This window comes from Panulirus ornatus, chromosome 11, assembly GCF_036320965.1.
Source record: "Panulirus ornatus isolate Po-2019 chromosome 11, ASM3632096v1, whole genome shotgun sequence".
NCBI classification, from domain to species: domain Eukaryota; kingdom Metazoa; phylum Arthropoda; class Malacostraca; order Decapoda; family Palinuridae; genus Panulirus; species Panulirus ornatus.
The window spans coordinates 58,193,463-58,208,680 of NC_092234.1; the positions used below are offsets into that span (position 1 = coordinate 58,193,463).

Genomic DNA, 15,218 nt, shown 5'->3' on the forward strand with positions numbered 1-15,218 from the left:
CAGTGTGGACCAGCTACCACAGTGTGGACCAGCTACCACAGTGTGGACCAGCTACCACAGTGTAGACCAGCTACCACAGTGTGGACCAGCTACCACTGTGTGGACCAGCTACCACAGTGTGGACCAGCTACCACAGTGTGGACCAGCTACCACAGTGTGGACCAGCTACCACGGTGTGGACCAGGTACCACAGTGTGGACCAGCTACCACAGTGTGGACCAGCTACCACAGTGTGGACCAGCTACCACAGTGTGGACCAGCTACCACAGTGTGGACCAGCTACCACAGTGTGGACCAGCTACCACAGTGTGGACCAGCTACCACAGTGTGGACCAGCTACCACAGTGTGGACCAGCTACCACAGTGTGGACCAGCTACCACTGTGTGGACCAGCTACCACAGTGTGGACCAGCTACCACGGTGTGGACCAGCTACCACAGTGTGGACCAGCTACCACTGTGTGGACCAGCTACCACAGTGTGGACCAGCTACCACTGTGTGGACCAGCTACCACAGTGTGGACCAGCTACCACTGTGTGGACCAGCTACCACAGTGTGGACCAGCTACCACTGTGTGGACCAGCTACCACAGTGTGGACCAGCTACCACTGTGTGGACCAGCTACCACTGTGTGGACCAGCTACCACAGTGTGGACCAGCTACCACTGTGTGGACCAGCTACCACAGTGTGGACCAGCTACCACAGTGTGGACCAGCTACCACAGTGTGGACCAGCTACCACAGTGTAGACCAGCTACCACAGTGTGGACCAGCTACCACAGTGTGGACCAGCTACCACAGTGTGGACCAGCTACCACAGTGTGGACCAGCTACCACTGTGTGGACCAGCTACCACTGTGTGGACCAGCTACCACTGTGTGGACCAGCTACCACAGTGTGGACCAGCTACCACAGTGTGGACCAGCTACCACGGTGTGGACCAGGTACCACAGTGTGGACCAGCTACCACAGTGTGGACCAGCTACCACGGTGTGGACCAGCTACCACGGTGTGGACCAGGTACCACAGTGTGGACCAGCTACCACAGTGTGGACCAGCTACCACTGTGTGGACCAGCTACCACAGTGTGGACCAGCTACCACAGTGTGGACCAGCTACCACTGTGTGGACCAGCTACCACTGTGTGGACCAGCTACCACAGTGTGGACCAGCTACCACAGTGTGGACCAGCTACCACGGTGTGGACCAGCTACCACGGTGTGGACCAGGTACCACAGTGTGGACCAGCTACCACAGTGTGGACCAGCTACCACTGTGTGGACCAGCTACCACGGTGTGGACCAGCTACCACAGTGTGGACCAGCTACCACTGTGTGGACCAGCTACCACGGTGTGGACCAGGTACCACAGTGTGGACCAGCTACCACAGTGTGGACCAGCTACCACTGTGTGGACCAGCTACCACGGTGTGGACCAGGTACCACAGTGTGGACCAGCTACCACAGTGTGGACCAGCTACCACTGTGTGGACCAGCTACCACGGTGTGGACCAGCTACCACAGTGTGGACCAGCTACCACAGTGTGGACCAGCTACCACAGTGTGGACCAGCTACCACGGTGTGGACCAGGTACCACAGTGTGGACCAGCTACCACAGTGTGGACCAGCTACCACTGTGTGGACCAGCTACCACTGTGTGGACCAGCTACCACTGTGTGGACCAGCTACCACAGTGTGGACCAGCTACCACAGTGTGGACCAGCTACCACGGTGTGGACCAGGTACCACAGTGTGGACCAGCTACCACAGTGTGGACCAGCTACCACGGTGTGGACCAGGTACCACAGTGTGGACCAGCTACCACAGTGTGGACCAGCTACCACGGTGTGGACCAGCTACCACTGTGTGGACCAGCTACCACAGTGTGGACCAGCTACCACAGTGTGGACCAGCTACCACAGTGTGGACCAGCTACCACTGTGTGGACCAGCTACCACAGTGTGGACCAGCTACCACAGTGTGGACCAGCTACCACAGTGTGGACCAGCTACCACAGTGTGGACCAGCTACCACAGTGTGGACCAGCTACCACAGTGTGGACCAGCTACCACAGTGTGGACCAGCTACCACTGTGTGGACCAGCTACCACAGTGTGGACCAGCTACCACTGTGTGGACCAGCTACCACGGTGTGGACCAGCTACCACTGTGTGGACCAGCTACCACAGTGTGGACCAGCTACCACTGTGTGGACCAGCTACCACGGTGTGGACCAGCTACCACAGTGTGGACCAGCTACCACAGTGTAGACCAGCTACCACAGTGTGGACCAGCTACCACAGTGTGGACCAGCTACCACAGTGTGGACCAGCTACCACAGTGTGGACCAGCTACCACTGTGTGGACCAGCTACCACTGTGTGGACCAGCTACCACAGTGTGGACCAGCTACCACAGTGTGGACCAGCTACCACAGTGTAGACCAGCTACCACAGTGTGGACCAGCTACCACAGTGTAGACCAGCTACCACAGTGTAGACCAGCTACCACAGTGTAGACCAGCTACCACAGTGTGGACCAGCTACCACAGTGTAGACCAGCTACCACAGTGTGGACCAGCTACCACAGTGTGGACCAGCTACCACAGTGTGGACCAGCTACCACAGTGTGGACCAGCTACCACAGTGTGGACCAGCTACCACAGTGTGGACCAGCTACCACAGTGTGGACCAGCTACCACAGTGTGGACCAGCTACCACTGTGTGGACCAGCTACCACAGTGTGGACCAGCTACCACTGTGTGGACCAGCTACCACAGTGTGGACCAGCTACCACAGTGTGGACCAGCTACCACAGTGTAGACCAGCTACCACAGTGTGGACCAGCTACCACAGTGTAGACCAGCTACCACAGTGTAGACCAGCTACCACAGTGTGGACCAGCTACCACAGTGTAGACCAGCTACCACAGTGTAGACCAGCTACCACAGTGTGGACCAGCTACCACAGTGTGGACCAGCTACCACAGTGTAGACCAGCTACCACAGTGTAGACCAGCTACCACAGTGTGGACCAGCTACCACAGTGTAGACCAGCTACCACAGTGTGGACCAGCTACCACAGTGTAGACCAGCTACCACAGTGTGGACCAGCTACCACAGTGTGGACCAGCTACCACAGTGTGGACCAGCTACCACAGTGTGGACCAGCTACCACAGTGTGGACCAGCTACCACTGTGTGGACCAGCTACCACAGTGTGGACCAGCTACCATGGTGTGGAACAGATACCACAGTGTGGAACAGCAACCATATTGCGGACCAGATACCACAGTGTAGACCAGCTACCACAGTGTAGACCAGCTACCACAGTGTGGACCAGCTACCACAGTGTGGACCAGCTACCACAGTGTGAACCAGCTACTACTGTGTGGAACAGCAACCATGCTGTGGACCAGCTACCACGGTGTGGACCAGCTACCACTGTGTGGACCAGCTACCACTGTGTGGACCAGCTACTACAGTGTGGACCAGGTACCACAGTGTGGACGAGCTACCACGGTGTGGACCAGGTACCACAGTGTGGACCAGCTAACACATTTATGCTAGTGTATTGAGAGGATGACCACAAGTTACCAGGTTTAGGTCGCCATGTTCTTCTCTTCCTGAAGGTATGACACCCATCATCTCCTGGCGAAGTCCCTACCTGTAGGAGGCAAGACTGGCCCTCCGTGTACGGGGCCTGGCACAGGTGGCCGCCCTGGGAGGCCTCACTGGAGCAGAATATAACTTACTCGACATTGCCCCCGCTCTAGTATACCCTATACGCATGTCGATTCGGTCGCCGAGTTTAAAAGAATTTCAAAGTCTTTCAGAAGATCCAAGACGGGTTGTGACAACACCTAAAGACTAATTGGTGATCGAGGTGGTTTAACGATCAAACTGGACACAGGTTAAGAGAGCGTCGGGTGGGTGGGTGGGCTGGCGCCACCCGCCGAGGTGAAGAATAACCTGGCTGCCTCCCGCCCTGGGCAACGCTGGCAATACCTTGACCTCCCGGGTCCCGCGCCTCACGTTACCTTAACCTCATCACACCTACGTACACAGGTGTCTAGCATCATGCTGGTGTGTTGATAGTTGAAATTCTACTTTTCTCGCATAATTTGTGCACAATGTTATATATGTACACACACACACACACACACACACACACACACACACACACACATATATATATATATATATATATATATATATATATAGCTGTCATGTGTAATGCACCGAAACCACAGCTCCCTTTCCACATCCAGGCCCCACAAAACTTTCCATGGTTTATCCCAGATTCTTCACATGCCCTGGTTCAATCCATTGACAGCACGTCGACCCCGGTATATCACATCGTTCTAATGCACTCTATTCCTTGCACGCCTTTCAACCTCCTGTATGTTGTTCAGGCCCCGATCGCTCAAAATCTTTTTCACTCCATCCTTCCACGTCCAATTCGGTCTCCCACTTCTACTCGTTCATATATATATATATATATATATATATATATATATATATATATATATATATATATATATATATATATATATATATATAATGGCTCAGATTCGAACCCTAGGCGGAGCGCCTGGATACCTTGGCCACATGAAGATTAAGACACAAAATTCTGATAATGCCTATGTTTTGTGCCAACCCCACATGTGTGGGGGCAGCATGGACGCTAGACCCTCGCAGCTTCGAGGGTGTGACAAAAATATGTCGATGGCCAGACATACGTACCGGTACCATGGGTCGAGCTGGGCAGGAGGTCTGGCTACCTGCCCATCTGCTGTCCATCGACATATTTTTGTCACTCTGTTGGAGCCGTGTGTTTTAACCTCCATGTCTGAGAAGTTTGATCTCAGGACAATGAAAGAGGCGCAGAACGAGGTAAAAGCCCTTGACTGTGTCCTGCTCAGTAAGTCACTTGCTACGAGGAAAACTCCGGAGAAGTGGACGTTTGCCAACATAATCCAGACACTCAGAAGACAACGTGATAACACAGTGTCCGGAAATTACCTTCCGATTACTTTACCATCTTGTAGTTGGAACACGTATGGAATCCATCATCCGAGATAGAATTGGAAACTATTTACGAGACTACAACTTACTAAACGATTCTCAGCATGGTTTTCGACGGAATCGCTCGTCTGACCAATCAACTTGATCTCCTTAATGATATAAACAACACGTATGACGACAGGTGATTACATCTATCGAGTTCTTCAGAAAAACATCCTATAAAGTTCGGCACCGAAGGTTGCGAGCAAGAGTTGAGTCACAGTGTACCGACGAGGTTGTCCTGCGGTGGATAGGAAATTGGTTCACTGGCCGTAAACAAAGAGTTGCGATCGGGGGTCAAGTCTGAGTATAGTGTGCTACAGGGATCAGTCTTGCGATCGTTTTTTTTTCTCATATATTCATATGTCAAAGATATTCATAAGGAGGGTGGACGTCCTGGAAATGAAATGTTTGAGAACAATATATGGCGTAAGGTGGCTTAATCGACTAAGTATTGATAAGGTAAGAGGGAGGTGTGGAAATAAGAATACACTGATTGAGAGAGCTGAGGAAGGTGTGCTGAAATATTTTGGACATAGGGAGAGGTCGACTGAGGAGAGATTGAGAAAAAGGTATGTGTCGGATGTAAAGGGGAGCAAGGCGAAACGGGACTACAAGTTGGAGATGGAAGGAGGGAACTAAAAGATTTTGAGTGATCGGGGCCTGAACATGCAGGAGGGTGAAAGGCGTGCACGGGATTGAGTGAACTGGACTGGCAAGCTATACAGAGGACGACGTGCTGTTAATGAACCGAACCAGGGCATTTGGAGGAACCGGGAGGGAAAGGACAGAAAGGTCTGTGGGGCCTGGTTCTGGATAGGGAGCTAAAGACTGGATTTGAGTGGATGTGAACTTTCTTCGTCCGTTCCTAGCGTTACCTCGCCAACATGGGAAACAGGGATCAGGTTTATATATATATATATATATATATATATATATATATATATATATATATATATATATATATATATATATATATATACTGAATTAAGAACACAGTGTTGCGCGTGACCTCGTATACTTGCAGGATACGTCCCACGTGAACCTTCCTGTATTTTACATCAAGAAAGAATTTCTAGATTTTTGCCCCTGATGTAAGATACAGGAAAGTTCACGCGAGACTTATCCTGCTGTATTTTTCTTCGTGAGGATTTTTCCCTCTGAAAGTCATGTGTTCTTGCTAACGCAGGAAATCGCGAATATGAATGGAAGAATTATATATATATATATATATATATATATATATATATATATATATATATATATATATATATATATATATTTTTTTTTTTTTTTGTCGCTGTCTCCCGCGTTTGCGAGGTAGCGCAAGGAAACACGAAAGAAATGGCCCAACCCACCCCCATACACATGTATATACATACGTCCACACACGCAAATATACATACCTACACAGCTTTCCATGGTTTACCCCAGACGCTTCACATGCCCTGATTCAATCCACTGACAGCACGTCAACCCCTGTATACCACATCGATCCAATTCACTCTATTCCTTGCCCTCCTTTCACCCTCCTGCATATTCAGGCCCCGATCACACAAAATCTTTTTCACTCCATCTTTCCACCTCCAATTTGGTCTCCCTCTTCTCCTCGTTCCCTCCACCTCCGACACATATATCCTCTTGGTCAATCTTTCCTCACTCATTCTCTCCATGTGCCCAAACCATATATATCATCTATTTATCTATTCATTTATCTATCGTTATTTTTCGTGATCGAGGTAGCGTCCAGGCTGAGCCTTAAACGATATAAGATCTGCATTTGATTCTTTCATCCATTCTTTCTTTTGGAAAAGCTTTATAATACAGGAGGGGAAGATTTCCAGCCCCACCCTCCCGCCGCATTCAGTTGCCTTCTACGACACTACGCAGGGAATATGTGCACAGTTTCTTTCTAGCCCATCCTCAGGGATATATATATATATATATATATATATATATATATATATATATATATATATATATATATATATATATATATATATATATATATGATGCCTAGAAAGGTTGATGTTGTGCATAGTATGAGAGACTTATCTAAACAAGGTGACCGAAGGAGATGAGATGTATCTGTGTCTGGCTGAGGTCATAAGTAATTAAAAGTTTCTGTGGAGACTCAGACATCCTGTTCTAGATGAGCCATTGTTCCAGTTGTGTAATGCAGAGTCGCGCGTTGGATGTCGCTGCTGTGGTGTCAGGATGTTGTGACTTGAGCGTCAGGGATCGTCTGTATAAGCAGATGACCTTCATGTTGAGGTTTGCCTGAGGTAATGGCTGGTCGTGTGGGAAGATACTAAAGAGACATGGAGAAAGAACTGCACCTTAGGGATTTCCAGGATAGAATTTCAGTGTTCCAGAGGTACAGCACGTCGACCCCGGTATACCTCATCGTTCCAATTCACTCTGTTCCTTGCACGCCTTTCATCCTCCTGTATGTTCAGGCCCCGATCGCTAAAACCTTTTTCACTCCATTCTTCCACCTCCAATTTGGTCTCCCACTTCTCCTCGTTCCCCTCCCCATCTCTGACACATACATCCTCTTTGTCAATCTTTCCTCACTCATTCTCTCCATGCAACCAAACCATTCTAAAACACCCTCTTCTGCTCTCTCAACCACACTTTATATATATATATATATATATATATATATATATATATATATATATATATATATATATATATATATATATATATATATATATATTTGGTGAAGCTGTATCACTGGGGTAAAGTCTCGCCAAAGTTCGTAGAAAATAGCAGGACTCTGCTCTGTCATAGAAACTGGTCCTATCATTCCTGGGGATAGGGGAGAAAGAATACTTCCCACGTATTCCCTGCGTGTCGTAGAAGGCGACTAAAAGGGGAGGGAGCGGGTGGCTGGAAATCCTCCCCTCTCGTTTTTCTTTTTTTTTTTAATTTTCCAAAAGTAGGAACAGAGATGGGGGCCAAGTGAGGATATTCCTCAAAGTCCCAGTCCTATGTTCTTGACGCTACCTCGCTAACGCGGAAAATGGCGAATACTACGAAAGAAATATATATATATATATATATATATATATATATATATATATATATATATAGAGAGAGAGAGAGAGAGAGAGAGAGAGAGAGAGAGAGAGAGAGAGAGAGAGAGAGAGAGAGAGAGAGAGAGAAAATAGTTTGAAAGAAAAAAAGGATATACATATATATATATATATATATATATATATATATATATATATATATATATATATATATATATATATATATATATATTGAGTTATGTATCTATAATTACAATAGAATCATTTTCTATGAAAAAGTTCTTGTTACCCAAGACTATTCTAAAAGCTCCTGTATACTCAAGGCTGACCTTCCAGTAGCAGGGAAACGTACTCTTATGGAGTGAGTTTTCTGACGAGACTGTCCTCTCAAATAATACACCTTCACCAAAGGTAACTTTTCACGCGCGGTGTAATCTCAAGCAGGCGGAATCAGGTAGCATATATATATATATATATATATATATATATATATATATATATATATATATATATATATATATATATATATTTGCTCATTATCAAGAGGCAGGCATAATAAGTAAGCGCTACATCCTAAGAAGTTTGATAAGGGTGTTGTAATGTTACTCAAATAACATACTTTCCTCATCCTTTGCTAAAAGATTAAATGGATTGTAATTGTATGAATATGGCTATACAGGAAACGGGTCTGTGTTGAATGATACTCCTAAATCTACGAAGTGGGCGCGTACGCGTGAGTCACCTTGAACAGGAACCAGCCTCATCCGACACCTGGGCTTGGCTCTCCTGGGTGGGCTTATAATATACGCGACGTGTGGAGGTGAAGCAGAGTTTGCCTACAACTGCCGAGCTGCCAACACACACACTCACACACCCACCTCCAACTTCATCTTGAACCACGTTTCATCTCCCGCCATCACCCACTGCTTCCCCGCCGCGCATGCGTGCCCCCCTAACATCTGAACAATCTTTTAAAGTGCATCTTACTTGCTTTTTTTCAAGAAAGAGAAATAAGCAGTATAATATAAAACAACATAATAAATAAAATACATAGTATAACATTCTTGAAACTAATATATATAAAAAGATGAAGTTCGGAAAGGTTGATAATACGTACAAAGAATTATTGGAACGATGCGGGATGCAGAACAGACAGTCTGACAAAATGGCTTCGACGGAGGGTGTAAAGACGTTCAACGACGACCAACTGGATGAATTGTGTGAAACATTCAATACGGTAAGTAATAAATTAGAGCAAATATGAATTATGAATATATATTCTATCGAAATATATAATAATAATGAAACTGCAAAGTGTAGTATCAGTGCTGTGAAAGTCTTAAGTAAATTCGAGCAAGGACCAATGGGCGAGGCTGGAACATACCATTTGAATTCGAGCAGGTGTGATAATGCATAGATAACACAGCCAGCCATGACGCTGGTAGAATATGTCAGAGCTCGGTAGAAATCGTACGGTCACGGTATATACGATGCTCAAAAATTGTGAGGAACATGGGTAGGATCCAGTGGTGGTCCAGCCGCTTCCCTCCCTCGCCCCTGAACCTGACATCTGAAATATCGTTCAGGACACACACTGTCAGCCCGGGAAACCGGGTTTAAATTCCTTCCAGACGGGTTTTATGGAGGGTTTAATTCATGGTTTTGTCTTGTTATCGTTTAATATGGACAACGAGAGGTGCTTTCTGTGAGACTTCGGCGATGTTCTCCATTATTAATATGAGGTAATCTTGGAAGACTGCTTATACATATAGTGTGGTGTGGGAGGTGACAGTAGGTTCAGCCATTTATTCCCCGACTAGACCCACCTCCTCCCAGGCTGCTGATAATATCCTTATCTTACGCTGGAGTAACATGATGCAGGTTCACATGCAAATCATGTCGAGAGCAATTATATACATATTTCTATATTAATTTTATCAATTCTATGGTAAATGGATGGACTCGATGACTTGGTAAAAATTAAGTGGATAATACAGGATTTTTTGTGAAGTTCTTTAAGTATAAATGATTTTCATTGAAAGCAGACATACTTCGTGGAAATTGGTGCCAGATAACTGATACGCGCGATGTTGCTCAACATAACGAAATGAACATAAAGGACAGCTAATTAATCATGCAAAACAAAATTCTCAATTTATGAAAACCGAAAACTGGTCTCATCTGTTCCCAAGCATTTTTGTTTATTTTCAATCAAGTATTGTACCTCATTTGACGTTCATTCGTGAAGAACAAGTGTTCTACGTACACTGGAATTATATATATAGCCATATGACACTCGGAACTGAATCTTTAATTTTACCTCTATGTAGAGGAGCCTCTGTAGCCGGCTGTACCTTGTCAATAACTGTGTAATGCTACTATTGATTACTGGTATAGTGTTCTTAAGAATTCAATATCTTATGGAATACTATGGTGTGTGACGTTAATTAACAAAAAGACGGCTGTAACGTTCATCTGTGTTAAAGGTTTACCCATATTCCAACATTCGTAAATGATAACTTTCCAAGGCTTCAATAGTGGCTCATAGTGATTTGTCTATGTATTTTAAGGTCTTTATCGTCTAACGGCCGGTGAGTGGATTACAAACTTAGTGTACCTGCTAATGATATGTGTTTTAGGATTAGTGTCAGTGAGCTACGCCCATAAGGTTCACCATGTCTGAACTGTGTAGCCCGTGATGACTCAGGAGTCAAGGGTATTGATCGAGAAGTGTAAGGGCTCATTTATCCGCTTACTTTTTTTGCTAACATAACTTCACCAGCTTGCTGCTATGATATTGTAAGCTTTTGTATTTGATTGATGAATATTTGTATATTTCGTGTTTACGTCTTTAAGTATTTAAGTATACAAGTATTTCTTCACACAGTATTCGTATCTTTTGTCTCCAGGATATGGTGACCAGGTTTCATGGTGTCCATAAAGCAGCACCGGACTGTTGTATAATATTTATCAAAGATGACGAACACTTATGATTTGCAAACTAAGTAAAAGTAGTGTTCTTGGGGAATCTTATTTGTCTTTTCACATGACTACTGAAATTGAAAAAAAGGTAGCTTCAACACAAACGCACACGTTATTGCATATATGCATTATATAGTAGTGAAATAAGAAAATGATAAATTTCACTAGCATTCAGATTTTGACAAAATGTCACTTGCCGATAAAACCTAACGCAATTCTGACAAATTGGTGTTATATATATATATATATATATATATATATATATATATATATATATATATATATATATATATATATATATATATATATCTTTCATACTATTCACCATTTCCCGCGTTAATGAGGTAGCGTTAAGAATAGAGGACTAGGCCTTTGTGGTAATATCCTCACCTGCTCCCCCCCCCCCCTCTCTCTCTCTTTTCCCTCTTTTGGAAAATTAAAAAAGAATGAGAGGGGAGGATTTCCAGCCCCCGCTCCCTCCCCTTTTCGTCGCCTTCTACGACACGCAGGGAATACGTGGGAAGTATTCTTTCTCCCCCACCCCCAGGGATATATATATATATATATATATATATATATATATATATATATATATATATATATATATATATATATATAATAATAATAATAATAATAATAAGAAAGTAATGTTCACGTGTAAATCAAAATCTATTTGTAAGAGTTTTTATCTCTGCTTGCTCGGTACTTGTGTGCTCTACCCTACGTGCCACACAGTGTGTGTGCAGTAGGACCTGGAGTTGCTGTGGTAACTTCATCAACAACAAAAAAAAGCTCAGTCCATCAGTGGTCTAACAGAACGCTGTCTGCCTAATCTGACTGGTGGTCCGGGTTCGGTTTCCGGGCTTCTAGCGTCTACCGTTACATTAAATAACTTCGTTAAGTTCTGGCACCTGATGAAGTGGATTGTCTCAACGAAATATGTCGTGCCACATGTATAGAAGAATTACATATTGAATAAATTATATGAACTACTGAAGTACGATTTTACCTTCATGACTTTCATCACGAACTAAAGTGTGACGGAAATGGATGAAGGCAGCAAGTATGAATATGTACATGTGTATATATTTATGTATATGTATGTATACGTTGAAATGTATATATATATATATATTTTTTTTTTTTTTTTCATACTATTTGCCATTTCCCGCGATAGCGAGGTAGCTTTAGGAACAGAGGACTGAGCCTTTGAGGGAAATCCCCACTTGGCCCCCGTCTCTGTTCCTTCCTTTGGAAAATCAAAAATGAGAGGGGAGGATTTCCAGCCCCCCGCTCCCATATCTATATATATATATATATATATATATATATATATATATATATATATATATATATATATATATATATATACATATATATTTTTTTTTTCTTTTTTTTTTTTTTTTACACTTTGCCGCCGCCCCCCGCGCCCGCGAGGCAGCGCAAGGAAACAGACGAAAGAAATGGCCCAACCCCCCCCCCCCACACACACGTACATACACACGCCCACACACGCAAAAAAAAAAAAAAAAATATATATATATATATATATATATATATTTTTTTTTTTTTTTTTTTTTTTTTATACTTTGTCGCTGTCTCCCGCGTTTGCGAGGTAGCGTGAGGTGAGGTGAGGATATATATATATATCCCTGGGGATAGGGGAGAAAGAATACTTCCCATGTATTCCCTGCGTGTCGTAGAAGGCGACTAAAAGGGGAGGGAGCGGGTGGCTGGAAATCCTCCCCTCTCGTTTTTTTTTTTTTTAATTTTCCAAAAGAAGGAACAGAGAAGGGGGCCAGGTGAGGATTTTCCCTCTAAGGCCCTGTCCTCTGTTCTTAACGCTACCTCGCAAACGCGGGAAATGGCGAATCGTATGAAAAAAAAAAAATATATATGTATATATATATGCGTGTATGGGCGTTTATGTATGTATATTAGTTGGGCCATTCTTCGTCTGTTTCCTTGAGCTACCTCGCAGACTTAGGGAAACCGATTATATTATATATATATATATATATATATATATATATATATATATATATATATATATATATATATATATTTGTGTGTATACATTTCTGTGGAATTTTAGAATGTTATGTGATGAAGTTTTGTTGTACGGTAGCAAACCAGATTTCAAGAAACCGGTGAGAGCACCTCCCTTCTCCCGCTGACCAACCTTTGGTCGCTGTTGGCATGAAGCCGAGACGGGTTGGTGATGGTGGTGTTCCTGGGGTGATACCACGTCAGCCGTTGTCCAGTTAATTAATTTACATTCTCTACTAATATTGTCATGAAAATAATTGCCTGAGACTACTTGAAAGGCATTTTTTTTTGTCCTTTAAGAATAACTGCCAATATACTGCCGAATTTATAATGCTATTGTCTTTATGTATAACTCGTGTATACTAATAAGAAATAAAAGCTGACACCAAGTAAGTTTGGGAATTGATGATTTGGTAAACTAATACGGTATGGAATGCAGACCGCGGGGATGTTCCCTTGACCATCTTTGGTTGTTGCCTACAATGCTTTTGTTTCCGGATTAATCGAGGAATGATTCATCTTAAGTATTGATAGGCTTTGATATACACATTTACCGTCTTGTCTGACCCTTAGCCATTCTTTTTGTCGTGGAAAGAAAATAGTGAGAAGCTTGGTCAATAGCAGTGTCGATAACTTTTCATTATTTGTTTCGTATGTACAAAATTCAAAAGTCCGTCGCCATGTATATTTTTTTTTTTTGTCATATGTATGCTCGAGTTTGTGCATAGAGAATACAAGTCCATGGGACAAGAAATTCATTTTGCAAAGAAGTATTTGGTTCATGGCTAATTAGATTATTGATTGTCCTTGGAATATCTTCTTTCAGAACCATGTATTCTAGATCAGCGGATTTTTGTAAATAACTTTCAGCTGGATGGGGTGGTGAGTCAGGGTTCTCTAATTTCAAAGCTTCCAAGGAGAGTGAAGTGGCCTTCATTTGTTATGCCTCCTGCTAAACCGGCAATGAAAAGTGGGTTTTAAATACGACCCTAGATGCAGATGGTTGTTAGGTAATTGTATTCGGATGTCAAATTAACCCCAAGTGATCGAGTTTCTTGGTGGCGCCATGGGGTTGGGGTAGTTTCTGGTGGGGACGACTCCCGTTCTAGGGAGATGCGGTATTTCATTACGCGCGCCTCTGGGAATCTTGTAAATAAATACGTACCGGCGTACACCATCATGGTGGATGTGATGCTTGATCCTGTTTTGTTTAAAATATGGACAGTTACCTGTTTCAATTACGTAACAATGTCTTGGGTACGTAACTAGTCCGGTACATTGCTGTATCTTTCAAGGTTTGAAGGTAGAGAGTGCGGTGAAGGTGGTTGTGCGGGTTGTGTGTGTGTGTAGGTCAGGAGGGGTTCGTGGTAGGGTCGAGCGTGGTGGGAGTGACGTACTCACCTGTGGTCTCTCATGAGGGAGTTAGAGTAGCTGTGAAGGTTTTAAGTGGTGTGTAACATTCCTCGAGTGAGGTGGGGGAGGAAGACACCGCGCTCCTCTCGGAAGTTCACGTTGCGTCAGGAATGTCATGAAACTTTTAAAACTCAGTAAGACTTACCTGGTGCAGCATGAGAGAGGAAGGGTGGGGTAGGAAAGAGCTGCTACAGATTTATTTTTTTTTTATTGTTACTTTGATTGGGTACGATGCGTTTTACAAATCTGGTGTGCGTGTAATTACATATTTTAAGAGAGGGGGAAGGGGGTACACCTGACGTGGTCATCGGAGGTCTTCTACCCTCACCACCTCCCAGCTTGGGCTGGGTCCATGGTGCCAAGTTGGGGTCGTGGGTCGACCAAGTTGTTGGAACCAGCGACGCCCTGCCAGACTTTCTCTTATCACACCACCTTTTTGAACGAGCAGATGATGTCATCATTCTTATTTTATTCCATTTATCCACTGATCATACTGTAACAGTACTAATGTAAATATTTTGGCAGTTTTAGGCTTCATTTCTTGTTATGGCCTCTGGTTATATTTTTGCACCTTCCGAAGACGATCACGCTAGGTTAAAAACAGAATATTGTGATTAGATCATCCCTCACTCTCTCTTTCTTGCCAGGCAACTTTACACTCAAACTTCGCT

The 15,218-nt window shown here is 44.0% G+C and overlaps 2 protein-coding genes across 2 annotated transcripts in view; one reads left to right on the forward strand and one right to left on the reverse strand.

Annotated features, from left to right (window-relative positions):
- The window catches only part of LOC139751566 (uncharacterized), a 307,619-nt gene that overhangs the window by 84,004 nt on the left and 208,397 nt on the right, over positions 1-15,218 (reverse strand). The gene's annotated exons all lie outside the window — the stretch shown is intronic.
- Fim (plastin-2 Fim) overlaps positions 8,931-15,218 on the forward strand; it is a 192,961-nt gene continuing 186,673 nt past the window's right edge. Inside the window, exon 1 of the mRNA XM_071667139.1 lies at positions 8,931-9,340. Coding sequence (XP_071523240.1) covers positions 9,191-9,340 — 150 coding nt within the window. The 5' untranslated portion in view covers positions 8,931-9,190. The remainder of the gene's footprint in view (positions 9,341-15,218) is intronic.